We start from the raw sequence: 13,837 nt of genomic DNA, 5'->3' as shown, positions 1-13,837 counted from the left end.
CTAGAGATCGTGTGTAACGACTTAAATGAGTAGTTCACCCAAACAAATGACCTATTTTCTATCAATTACAGTGTAATTGATGAAACTGTGTAATTATTACACAGTTTGTCATATATTCCTAAGCCAACAATTTGATGACCGGCCTGCAATTTGAGTCTCCAGCATCTTAACCATATTTCCGCCTGTCATAAAATTATTAGTCTATACTTGCCAGCCCATAGAGCCCAATGTGAACTCAGGCATTTTGAGTACCCTAACGTTTTATGTTAGAAATGTTGAGTATGGGTCCGCAGCATTTAGAAACTGACCGATGCTAACTTGCATATGTTGAGCAATTTTCAAAATTTGCATAATATGTGAACATACCATTAACAACCTATATAAAGGAATAAAATGTAAGTATCATGTGACATGTAAACCTAGGGGGTTTTCATGATGCTGAATCCATTCAAAGTATTAGTTTTGCACAAAAAACACTCCTTTGGCTAACAGCGGCCATAGAAAATGCCAGGGTTCATATTCTGGCAAGTGGACTATACTGGCTTAGGAATGCGACAAAAACAAAAAAGATCCATGAATTCAAGGTTTTGTGGGGTGTGTAATTGATAGAAAATAAGTCATTTTTTGGGTGAACTACTCCTTTAATGTAAAATCACATGAATACTTTCACTTACCAGTGCAGATTTGCCGACCCCTCCGGATCCTAAAACTACCAGCTTGTATTCACGCATCCTGTTTGTCTGTCCGCCTGTCTGTCAGCCTGGAACGACAGAGAGACACTGTCAGACAAACAGCTATTAGATTAGATTTTTCTTTATTATCAGCAAGGGAAATTTGTTTTGCTCAGGTCAATGAAAAGACAATACATAAATAAATAAATATACACCACAATTAAAACACCCAACAAAAGTCTATAAAAGGTAAGTTAATTCTAAATTAAAGGGTTTTTAAAAGAAAGCAATGTCCTCTCCACAGTTGTGGAATGCCCATAATGTTCTTGTGTATGTTTTCATGAGTGTGTGCATGTATGCATGCCCGGAAGCAGTGGTTTGTTCTCGTTTTCATTTTTTTCCCCAGCTCTGATATCACATTTGATATATCAGATTATCTGTGCACCGAGACAGTGATATCAACAACAACCCCCAGAGCAGCTGAGCCGGGAGATACAATAATACCATGAACATCAATACATAACATAAACATATCAAGATTCAACAATTAACACAATGAATCGACACAATCTGTAATACAATCCAAAAATCATCCAAATATCAACCTGAACTTCAATACTACAGGGAGGAGGCTGGGGAGCACGCCGACACTAGACAAACTGTTTTGACAGCTCAGCATGTAGAATCAGTAGTGAGCTGAGGTTGCTTAAGAAGACTGCCTGATTTAGCCTGGAAACCAGACGAATCTGCCACAGGAAAAGAAAATGCCAGTGATATTAGTCTGGCCATGCCAGGCTACGTCTGACTTGCACTGAGGGAATGTGGGCGTGAGTGAGATAGCTTGTAGCGAATGAGAGTGAAGGGACTTGCCGTGGAATGACAGCTGATTTAAAGGAGCAGAATGAATTACTGTTGAATGAATGAAAGGGGACCGGGGAAATATGTTATAAACCTGTTATTCTGACTTCCATGCCTCAATGAACTATCGCTGAGCTGGGTTTTATTAAGGAGCCTAATGGCAGAGGGGATGAAACTGGCACTGCCTTCTTGAATAGAGACACCATATTTCCTACCCGAGGGCAGGACCTCGAAGCAGGAGTTGGGTCTCTCACCATCTTTCTGCTTTCTTCACTGTGCTCTGGTCATATAGATGCTGAAGGGCAGAGCACTGCACCCACTTTGGGTATGGTTTCTAGGTCAGTGGTTCCCATAATGACCCCAGGACCCCCGGCTAAATGACAGACAGTTAGGAACCAAATAGAACCTTGGCTCTGCAACTCCCAAGAGTGTACAAATGGGGGATTTGGTTGTACACTCAGAGTTATGGGGGTCTGTGGCCTAATGCAGGGGGGTAGGCAACTTTAGGCATGGGTGCCAACATTGGCTCAGGGGAGGGTGATCACTGGCACACTGGCATAAGTGTGAGAGAGAGGATTTGTGTTTTTAAATAAAATATATATTTTTAAATGTAGTCAATGAAATCCCCTCACATTAACAAATAATTCTACATTCTTTCAAACTCTGAACTCTGACTGGGGAGGGAGTCTGTGAGATGGGTGTGTTATTGCTCTGAATCAATCATTACAATGTCCTTTCAGAAGACAAATTAAGGTTGTTATGTATATATTAAATCTAAATCTGTTGGAAATATTTCATTTTGATATGGTGCCATAATTACATGTAATGTTGGCACACTGTCTATCAAGAAAATATTAACATGGCACTTCAGGTCAAAAAGGTTGCTGACCCCTGGCCTAATACATACTGGACTGGGCAGTTCTTCAAATTAAAAAGCTAGGTTAGCAAAATACTACATTTCTCCTGGTTCTGAGTTATGCATTTAACACTACAAACATAATTCATATAAGTGTGTCATTTGTGTGTGGATTTGAGCTGAATGTTTAATAGTTGAATATATATTGAACGTCTCATAGTCATAAACCTATCCCACAAGTCAAGACATTTTATCATAATTTGACAGCTAAATAACGGCAATGAAAATGTAATGATGCTGATGAAACACCACATATTCGTGTTTTACGGACAAGCCTGGTCTTCAAGGACAGTTCTCCACTAGCATGGAGCCCTACACTTATGTGTAATGGTTAATAACCTGTTTGTAAATATAGGGCTCCAGGATGTGTAAAGCAACAGCTCTTCACCAGTCTGGAGTGACAGGGTGTTTGTCACATGAGGACATATGAACAGTTGAACACCCTGCTCTGTCACACACACACACACACACACACACACACACACACACACGCCAGTTCCGTGAAAGCACCAAGGTTCCAATAATCTAGAAAGGAACCAGTTCTAGAACCAAAGTTATTTTTAGTGGAAAAGGGGCCATACACCACTCTAACAGCTAGTGTTTGCTCATTGATCTAACTAAACACCTTCCATTCCTCATCTCCTCTGATCACTTCTTCACTCTCCTCTGCTCCTTGCCTCCTGTCCTCTCCTCTACACTCCTCTCCTCTACACTCCTCTACTCCTGCCCTCTCCTCTACACTCCTCTCCTCCCCCTCTCATGTCTTACGAACACACACAGCCTCTCCTCCCGTCTCTCGCTGTGTAAAGTAATAATTACCCAGAATGCCAAGGGGCGGAGAGTCTGGAGACAGGAAGAGAAAGATATCATGTGACCACACAGCTGTTTGGTGATGTCACAATGATCATTGGGCAACTTGTGTGTGTGTGTGTGTGTGTGTGTGTGTGTGTGTGTGTGTGTGTGTGTGTGTGTGTGTGTGTGTGTGTGTGTGTGTGTGTGTGTGTGTGTGTGTGTGTGTGTGTGTCAGGGTTTTGATTCTTTTGAATGTAAATGAGGACATAAACAGCCTCTCATCACCATGGTAACCATGACAGTGGCTCATTAACAAAGATGAGTGGCTGTGTGTGTGTGTGTGTGTGTGTGTGTGTGTGTGTGTGTGTGTGTGTGTGTGTGTGTGTGTGTGTGTGTGTGTGTGTGTGTGTGTGTGTGTGTGTGTGTGTGTGTGTGTGTGTGTGTGTGTGTGCATAATAAAGCAACAAGTCGGCCTCTTTTTACTCGTCTCTTTTTCGCTCTCTCTCTCTGCGCTACATTTTACACCCATCAACCATCTAACCTGGACAAATAATTATTAACCCCGTGTAGTAAATCAGATCTGTACTTGGTCTACCCCCTCCTACACTGTACTTGGTCTACCCCCTCCTAGTAAATCAGATCTGTACTTGGTCTACCCCCTCCTACACCTACACCAAATCTCTTTTTCTAAAACGGTTAGTCCCAATACTTGATTCTGATTGGCTGGTTACCGTCACGTGACCGGTGTAAATTTCACCAATAAGGTGCTGCCACACTATCGAAAGAGCTGCGCACGTTCTCGGCTGCGCGCAGCTTACATTCTGAGTTTTTAGACAGCTGGTGGATGGAAAAGAAGCTCCACCTCCGCGGACTTTTTGCGCGACGGCCAGATTCCCGGAAACGCTCTCCTCCGCGCAAAAAGTCCGCGGAGGTGGAGCTTCTTTTCCATCCACCAGCTGTCTAAAAACTCGGAATTGAAGCTGCGCAGAGCTTAAGAAGTGCGCAGCTTAAGACCGTTTTGCGCTAAGGTGTGGAGACGGTGATACACCTTCAATCACTTTATATCATTCCCACCTGATTCCGCATCTCTGTAGCTGTACTGGGCAAGGGGAGCGCTTGATTACCTTACAAACCCATGGCGTGCGTGCGTCTAACCACCGCCCGGCATTATGACTGTGAATGTGTAGGTTAGTGAATGTGTGGCTCCAGGCAGCCCCGTAAAGACATCAAACGCTATTCTCCCGTCACATAGCCTACTTGCCGAGCAAAACAAGGAAGTGATGTGGCTCGCTCTGGTGGCGCAAAGCGTAGCTACTTTTGTGAATTTAATAGTTGTATTAGGTTAATATTGCTATATGTTTGTAACATTTTACAATGGCTGGGGGGTAGAAGACCCTCCGCTCCGCGTCGGGTCTGCCTACGCCCCCAGCCATTGTAAAATACCCGGTAACCTGAGACCTCTCGTGGCTTATTGCTTAAGTATCTACAAGCTACATTTCTGTGGATGTTCTCCTCAGGGTAGGGATGCTAGGGTTCAAGCAATCTGGGAACCCATCGGCAAAAAAAGGAAAACACTAAACAGCAACAACAACTCTTTTCCTGTCTCGAGAGACTGGGGTTCAAGTGGTTACAAGACTTAAAGGGGAAAACCACCCATTTTCAACATTTTACTATGTCATTAATATACCTTAGAGCTGTTGTGTGGAAATAATAAAAAAGTCCCCCCATTCTGTGTTTCCTAGAACTGTAAGTATGAAAAAAATCATTAACATGGTGAAACGCATCTTGATGACATCATCAAGATGTGTTTCACCATGTTAATGATTTTTTTCAGACCTCTAGTTCTAGGAAACACAAAATCGGGGGGACTTTTTTATTATTTCCACACAACAGCTCTAAGGTATATTAATGTCATAGTAAAATGTTGAAAATGAGTGGTATGCCCCTTTAACCATTAAGTTTAGATGTTACATAGTAAAAGGGGCCTGTGTATACTAGTGCAGTGGTTTTCAACCGCTTTCATATCAAAGCCCATTATTTATTCAGCATTTGAGCCACGGACCACCATTTGATTCAGACCCAAAACTAAAGAATATTTTGTTATGGTTGGATACGATTTTGTCCACAGTTCCATGCTGTATTGTTGTTGGTACCATTAGCAGAGATAACAGGCAAACGTTGATCAAAATAACAATTATTTTACATTATCTAATTGTGTAGACTTCTTGGAAATTAAGTAATGCAGATGTTTAACAATAATTTAACTCCTGAGAGTGTAAAATGAAACCAAATGGACCCGGAAGGGTCCATTGAGTTGAAGATCTATAAGGGTTCATTTGGTTACCAACTTTCCATCGTTTAGCTGGGGACCACCTGGAATCCCCTCAAGGACCACTGGTGGTCCCCGGACCACTGGTTGAAAACCCCTGGACTAGTGTATGATAGCCTTGTCCATCTACACCTGTTCATAATGCACGCAATATCCACCCTCACTCACACCAGGTGAACACTAACAGTGGCATGACAGTCCCATAGCAGAGTCCTAATACCTGCCGTTGTGCACCTCATCATCTACTATACGTCAGTACAGTTGGGTGCCACCGATATTGTCCCTTATCATTTGACCCATTTAGGCCTGACCTCAAAATTAAAAAAAAAATCCTTCTAAATCCTCCAGTTTTCTGAAATAAATATTTTCACGATTTTTCAAAAATAGCAGACCTACAAGCTCGTAGCGCGCCACTCGGTGGCGCGCTATGAGCTTGTAGATCTGCTATTTTTCAATAGCTAAATTATAACAATGTTTAAAACACCAAAAGGGGTTCCCGCCCAAAATGGGTTAACTGTCCTTTTGCGCAGATCACGCAAACCTCAGCAAAAAGAAAAGGACAATATCTATGGCCTCCAACTGTATGTCTGCTATGTGGATGCATTGCCACTATTTTGCAGATTGAGTGCAAACTTATGTCTACCATCATGAATATACCAGCTGCTCATTAGGCTCTATACATATATATGTAGATATCCCCCTCCCCCTTCATTTTACTTTCTAGGCCTGGAAAACCACCAACATCTGGAGCTTGCGTGGAAACTAATTTCACCCACTGATTTACACCTGTAAACCATCTGTGACGCAACAAATGCATCCGACTCTGATTACCTTGACTCTGTTGATACTCTAGTTTTGAATGAACTCACATGAAACCAAACTTGGTTCCTCTCAAATTAAATTAACCAAATAACAATCATATATTTTACAGTACAGGCCAGCTTCTCCTGGGTCACTGCACTACGCACACTTTGAGCTGCACGCATTCGATGTAAGTAGTAAGTAGCCTTGCCGAGCCATGAGGCCCATAGGGCAGGAGCCTATGTCCTGTTTCTGTAGCGTGAGGCAGCTTGATGTACAAGTACACCCCCTGGACATGACGCTAGTATGTCGCAGGGACTTACCCCCAATCCAAACCCTTGATGCTGAGTGTCAAGCAGGGAGGCACTGGGTCCCATTTTTTAGAGTCTTTGGTATGACCCATGACCCCAGTCTCAGGGCGGACACTCTAACCACAAGGCCACTGAGCTGTACGCATTCGATGTACAGTATGAGACGTGTTGTATGAAAGTGCAAAAGTGAGAACTGATTTCATTTATCTCATCTATTTTCAAAGGTTAGTGATACAACTTCCCGCAAGTATTCCACCAGACGTACTGTAAATATACTGACTTTGTACCTTCCTGTTTTAAGAGCTGCATGCTTCTTGTACCCGGCAGCAGTCCTGTGGAGAGGTCTGCTTTCTAACCTCAAGTTGATTAGTTGCTATCGTAAATTTAAGTCCTCTCTCTAAAAAGCCGGATGTATACCATAACAACTGGACCCAATTTGAATTACCTAGTCAGACTCAAGTTGCTGCAGTTCCTCCTCAAGATCCTCCTTTCAATTGTGCTTTTAAGAGTTAGTGAGAGAAAATATTTATTTTATTTATTGGTTAATTATTTTATTTTTTTCTCGTTGTTTGTTGCAATTTCTATTTCATTATTACCCTACTATTACCCTACACTCCACCCTGATGTAAATAATTATTGCCCCCTACACCCGACTGATCACACCCTTATGCAAATCAAAGGACCCCAATTTTCACATGTGTACTTTATTGCATTGTATACCCCATGTTTCAATACATATTTCAATCAATCAAACAATCAAATCAGGAGCAGATGAGCTGCCTCAACTTTCATAGGATTGTCAACATAAGACAGAAACTCAGAGAAATAACAAGCAATAAGTTGTCAGCTGCTCTCTGGGCAGACTAACAAATCAGATTAATGTTCTACATAAATCTCTCTCTCACACTCACACACACACACACACACACACACACACACACACACACACACACACACACACACACACACACACACACACACACAGTAAACTTAAAAACCTGAATCTGATCATTACCGCAAATACTGCAGATGAAATACTCCTCCCTCCTAGATCAAGACAAGACAGCAACCATATATAGGCTACATCCAATCAACAAATAAGGAGTACAATCAATTAGGTATTAGGACCAGATCCTGTGGACCAGTGACATTACAATCAATAGAAAGGATTACATGGATGAGATCCTAGATCAGTGACATTACAATGATCAGATCCTAGAGATCAGTGGACACAATTCCTGTGATCCTAGATAGATCATGGAACGGAAGGAGGAAGTGACAGACGATAAGGAGTATAACTAATACATAGCTAATATATTTGACATAATCTATATTATTACTATTTATTATAATTTCTTTATTTGATTGTATTATTTTATTTAGCCTACACACAGGCGCACGCGCGCGCGCACGCACACACACAAGACACACCCGAAAACCCCCCCCCCCCCCCCCCCCCCCCCCCGCCCCCCCAGAGACTGACCGACTAGTAAAATCCTTCCACTAACTTTGTCATTTTCTTCTCCCAACTTCCCAGCAAGACAGAACAGAGACAGCCAGGCAGACAGACAGACAGTCAGACCGTCAGACGGCCGGGACAGGCGGACAGGGGAGGGAGGCTCCGCTGCACAGCACGGCACCCTCGCCGTCTCTGCAGCCTCTCAGCCCGGCCGTGTTCGTTCGTCTGCAGGCCCCGGCGCTTCTGAATCCGAGATTCCTTCCTAGCTCCACGGAGCAAGGACAGAACACGTACAGCGCGGTCCACACCCGACATGATGTCTGTCTGTCCGTCTATCTGTCTGTCTGTGTCGGGCAGGCAGAGGCAGGGTCGCTTCCGCAAACCTCCTCCAGCCCAGCACAGCACAGCTCGGTACGGACCGGAGCGGACCCGCCTGTATGTACTCTGTGCGCGCGTGTGTGTGTTTCCGTGATAATTTTCAGCATAGCGTTAAACCAAGCCCGTTTGCTGCTGTTTAGGAGATCCAGCAACCGGGCATTTAAAACATTACTAACACAGAGAGACGCCCAAAGATGACAAAATACTAACACCACAGAGAACAGACAGTACTTACAGTTATACGCACGCCCGTCCTCCTCCTCTCTGTCGCTCTGTCTCTCTCTCCCTCCCTCTCTACTCTACTCTCTCTCTCTCTCTCTCTCTCTCCCCCCTCCCTCTCTCTACTCTCGCTCCCAGATGACGTTGCAGGCAGCCTCACATTTAGACACATCTCTCTTCCTTCCTCTCCGCCTATTCTATTCTTCTATTCTATTCTAAAACTATACTGCAATCTGTTCTTCTGATTCAAGCATCCATTTCACAGCAACTCTGTTCAGCTTTAGTCACTGTTATTGGACTTGGAACTTGGAGAGGAGTTGCATTTCGCATGATGAATGTAAATAACTAGTAAATATGAACAACTGTCACTGGAACAATACAGCTGTGTGTGTGTGTGTGTGTGTGTGTGTGTGTGTGTGTGTGTGTGTGTGTGTGTGTGTGCGTGCGTGCGTGTGTGTGTGTGTGTGTGTGTGTGTGTGTGTGTGTGTGTGTGTGTGTGTGTGTGTGTGTGTGTGTTGGGGCTAGATAGAGGGAGTGGGATAACATTCCGCTACAACATGCCTTGCATTCCTCTCTCTCTCTCTCTCTCTCTCTCTCTCTCTACCTCTCTCTCTCTCTCTCTCTCTCTCTCTCTCTCTACCTCTCTCTCTCTCTCTCTCTCGGTTCTCAAAGTGGGGTCCGGGGACCCCCGGGGCTCCTTGAGGGAGTTCCAGGGGGTCTCCAGCAAAATGAGAAGCAGCTGGTTAGAGCCCTATGTAAATGTGTAATTGCATTTTGGTTTTACTATTCAAAAATAGTGGATCTGCAGATTTTCAAGAAACACTGACAAATATTTTATTTTCTTTGTGGGGGTCCCTGGCACAACATCTTTTCAAATGGAGCCCAGGGGTCCGCGTCCGTTTTTGTATTGAGTTGTACTTGAAATGTACAACACAATGTACAAACATGTACAAACTGTTAATAAATCAATCAATGAATCAAATCAAATAGGAAAACAAGCACAACACCTTAAAGGACCACTTCACCACTTTTCAACCTATCTTTAAATAGGTCCTCACTAATAATCATGATAAAATACCATCATTTTTTTCTACTCTGTCTGTGTCTCATGGGAGGGCTGTGGGCAGTTCAGAAACCTGGCCACCAGTGACATCATCGATGGGGAATCCAAGTTAATAGAAACCGCAGGCTTTTTTTTTTTGTATTATCGTGAGAATGATGGCTTCCATTTTTGCATTGCAACTTTTCAGGAATAGAAAGCCTGCAGTTTCTATTAGCTTGGATTCCCCATTGATAGCACTTCATAGTACTATGTATAGCATAGTATAGTATATATGCTATAGTTCTTACGTTCTTATCTTACGCATGTTTCATGATAACTACTTTTATGTATGTGATGTATTGCCATGCTTTTTGTCCTTGCTTAATGTAAATCGCTCTGGATTAAGAGCGTCTGCTAAATGCCTAAATTGTAATTGTAAATTGATGATGACACTGGTGGACGGGTTTCTGAACAGCCCAAAGCCCTCCTATGAGACACAGTAGAAAATATGGTGCTATTTTATCATGATTTAGAGGACCAATTATATGAAGAAAAGTGATGAAGTGGTCCTTTAAGTGTTTCAGTGTTTTGCAGTGATGATGGAAGGAGTAGGCTACTCACATTTTACTAAAAGTATCAATACCACAATGTAGAAATACACGGTTACATAACCTGTTATCATTATAAATGACACAAAAGTAAAAGTCTCATTATGCAGAAGGTCAAAAGTTTTAAAATCCTTTGAAAATAGCAGATCTAAAAGCTTGTGAGCTTGTAGATAGGCTATTTTAAATAGCAAAAGTATATCGGCCTTAAGTGGTTAATGTATGTTTTTACAAAGTAACTAGACAATAAACTAAATCAAAGAAAGAAAGAAAGAAAGAAAGAAAGGTAAAAACAGCCACAAAATAATGATCGTGCATGGTGGTCAAACAGACCTCTGTTGTTCATTCTTTTTCTTTGCAATTTTCTTCACTTTTACATCTACTCTACTACATCTCAGAGGCAAATATTGTACTTTTACTCCACTACAATTATTTAAAAACTTGATTTATTTTCTGTTTATTTATTTGGATATCAGATCGCTTAAATTGTTATTCTGTGCAATTTTATTTGTGCTCCTCAATGGAGATTAAAGTCCTTTCTCCTCCCCCTCTCTCTGCCTCGCTAGTCACTATCAATTCAATTCAATTAATTAGACTTTGTTGGCAGAACATGATACGTGATGCCAAAGCACAATTACGGTTAGTAGTTATATTAAATTAACAAAAATGGTTTGAATGGAAAAAAAAAGAGAACTAAATTAACAAATGAAATAAAATAATATAATAGTTAGATAAATAATGTAGTTAACAATCAGTCTCTTTCTCTGTCTCTCTCTCCAGGTCTCTCCCACACTTCCCACAGTCCCTCTCTTTCTTTCTCTCTTTCTCTGTTTTCTGTCCTGGTCTCCCCTCTCTCTCTCTCTCTCTCTCTCTCTCTCTCTCTCTGACTCATAGACATGAAATGACACAGAAGCTGAGCCAGCATGAAACTGAAAGATTCCTCTCCTCTTGTTATACAGAAGTTCATCATTTAGTAACATTTATGGTAGAATTATACTTGACATATACAATAAAACCCCAGTTATGACCCTGGCCTTTAAAACATATAACAGTCTATTTCCTGTTGGTCTCTGTAGGTGAGAGTGAGCATGTCAGTGTGTCTGCAACAAGTCACAACCTGATGGAGGAACGCACCCTGTGGAAACACACACACACACACACACACACACACACACACACACACACACACACACACACACACACACACACACACACACACACACACACACACACACACACACACACACACACACACACACACACACACACACACACACACACACACACACACACACACACACACACACACACACACACACACACACACACACACACACAGGCAGAGAGGAACCAGTGTGCTGTAGAAGAGGAAGTGGGCTCCTATTCTTAGTTGCTCTTTCCTGTCTGGGCGTGTAAACAGCCATACACAGGGGGTGTGCGTGCGATGTGCATGTGTGCGACTGTGCGTGCGTGCGGCCACAGGGCGCAAAGGACCTGATATTTGGCCACAGGGTGTGAAGGATCTGATATCTGGCCACATAGAATAATTCCAGACTAAGTATAGCTGTATTGTGTGCTTCATGATGCTCTCTTTTTATCTGGATTTCTTTCTTCTTCTCATGAAATGAATCCAGTAATATCTACTTTAATGAGCATTCACAACACGACTGTATGAAGTGGAGATGCTTAGAGTATTTGCACATTTTGCCTTGGTTTGATGGCTCAGGGTAGAGGACAGAGTACAGCAACTTGCAATAGGCCTACACTACACCACAAAGATCTACCTGTCAAACTACTTCACTAACATCAATGAAGTCCACAATCACACCAGAGGGAGCTCCACCTATCATGTTAAACCCAGATTTGGCTAAAACAAGGGGTTCAATTCATTCTTCTGCTATACCACAAAAATGTCGATCGTCCTACAGTCTTAAAGGAGTATAAATCCTTACTCTCCTTTAAAACCCGATTTAAAAGAGCACTTGCAGGCGGGTGCAATTCAGCTGTTCCCTGTAAAAAGTTAAAACACAGGACAGTCAGACATCAGAGCCTGACTCTCAAAATATCTTAAATTAGTATTTCACGCTTAAGATTATCTTATTTTTTTTTAAATTATTTTCAAAATATATATTTCTTTTAAGTAATTGAACAGAAAACACAGACCCCCAACATGTTTAAAAACAATATCAATTAACAGATTCAACAAGTGTATAGGATAAAAGTAAAAAATCACACCTGTGTGAAGTGAGGGGCGCTCCTATCATTGTACATGTACATCATCATACATCATCTCATTCTGACCAATCAGAATTTGCGTCCTCACCTTCGTCTTCAATGTTTGTGTTACGCAATGTTTGTGTTTACACAAAGACTCAAAATTGTCCATTCATTGTCAATGGCGTTTAATGTTTGTGTTAGGACAAAGTTTGCACACACACTAAAAGCTGGACATAGGAGTATCGAGTATTGACAAATATTTGTAACCTTTGTTTTGGATATTATTTTGACAAAGGAACCCCTACCCAATAGAACCAGGATACAAAACTAGAGATCACGAGAAGCAGGAGGTTTGGTTGGTCATTTACTCACTCTAATTGTGAGTGCTCGCTTGGTCTGACCCACATATACTTGGCCGCAAGGGCATTGACTTTATCAAATGCAATCCACCCATGTTGATATACATGCCCAAATGCCCTTGTGATCAATTTGATGGGGTGTGGTAAGTTTGGTGTGATTTTATGTTTGGAAAGGCATTAGACTTCAAATAGAGATCAACTATGGAAGTGTATTGGTCCAAAACGTCCAATGTTTTGAACAGCTCAATTTCTGGAGGTGAATTTCCCATTTACTTCAAAGATGTTTCAGAACATCCTAGAGATTTAAGCCTGGAATGCAGCCAACCAATCGTGACCATAATACATAAAACATTGGCTCAAAACACGAAAGGAGAGAAAAAAAAAGGTACAAGTGTATGTATATGTGTATTCTACATGATTATTTTAAGAGTGAAAAAACTACTCATCCCATAAACCCTAGCGCAAACCTTTCCAACCTAATGATAGTTTAGCTTGCTTCATCTTTGTCATTTTAAGTGTTTATATTGCTAATAATAGTGTTGTAACATATTGTAGTTTGTAGACTGACTGACATGGGATTTTCTATGACAAGGTAATGATATCCCTTAGGGGTGTACCGATACATTTTAACAGAGATACGATACATGGTTGAGGATACGATACGTGGACGATATTGGTTCATTATGGCGATCCGATATGATACGATTCAATGATTTGAAATCGATACAGTAACTATTTAAAATGCATTGACATTATTTTAAACTAAGTAAAAAAACTTTTCTTTTTTCTTCTAAAAATTGCTAAATACCACGCACAAAAATGTAGTATTGATACAATCGATTATTTGCATAGCAAAATTATTCGATACCGATTATTTGCA

General features: G+C 41.6%; 2 protein-coding genes across 3 annotated transcripts in view; both read right to left on the bottom strand.

Annotated features, from left to right (window-relative positions):
- The window catches only part of LOC306916111 (ras-related protein Rap-1b), a 14,690-nt gene extending 5,872 nt beyond the window's left edge, over nt 1-8,818 (bottom strand). Inside the window, exons 1-2 of the mRNA XM_079493850.1 lie at nt 8,751-8,818; nt 675-760 (exon numbers count right to left, since the gene is read on the bottom strand). Coding sequence (XP_079349976.1) covers nt 675-731 — 57 coding nt within the window. The 5' untranslated portion in view covers nt 732-760; nt 8,751-8,818. The remainder of the gene's footprint in view (nt 1-674; nt 761-8,750) is intronic.
- mdm1 (Mdm1 nuclear protein) overlaps nt 1-13,837 on the bottom strand; it is a 64,585-nt gene that overhangs the window by 29,997 nt on the left and 20,751 nt on the right. The window contains exon 1 of one of the 2 annotated variants that reach the window (XM_079494811.1): nt 10,627-10,654. The exons of the other annotated variant lie outside the window; for it this stretch is intronic. The gene's annotated coding sequence lies outside the window, so the exon portion shown is untranslated. Of the gene's footprint in view, nt 1-10,626; nt 10,655-13,837 lie in introns of those variants that run through there. 2 annotated transcript variants of the gene reach the window in all.

The sequence above is a fragment of the Electrona antarctica genome (assembly GCF_951216825.1).
Source record: "Electrona antarctica genome assembly, chromosome: 23".
NCBI classification, from domain to species: Eukaryota; Metazoa; Chordata; class Actinopteri; order Myctophiformes; family Myctophidae; genus Electrona; species Electrona antarctica.
The sequence above is the reverse complement of the archived record's forward strand: the minus strand, read 5'-3'. Positions and strand labels throughout refer to the sequence as shown.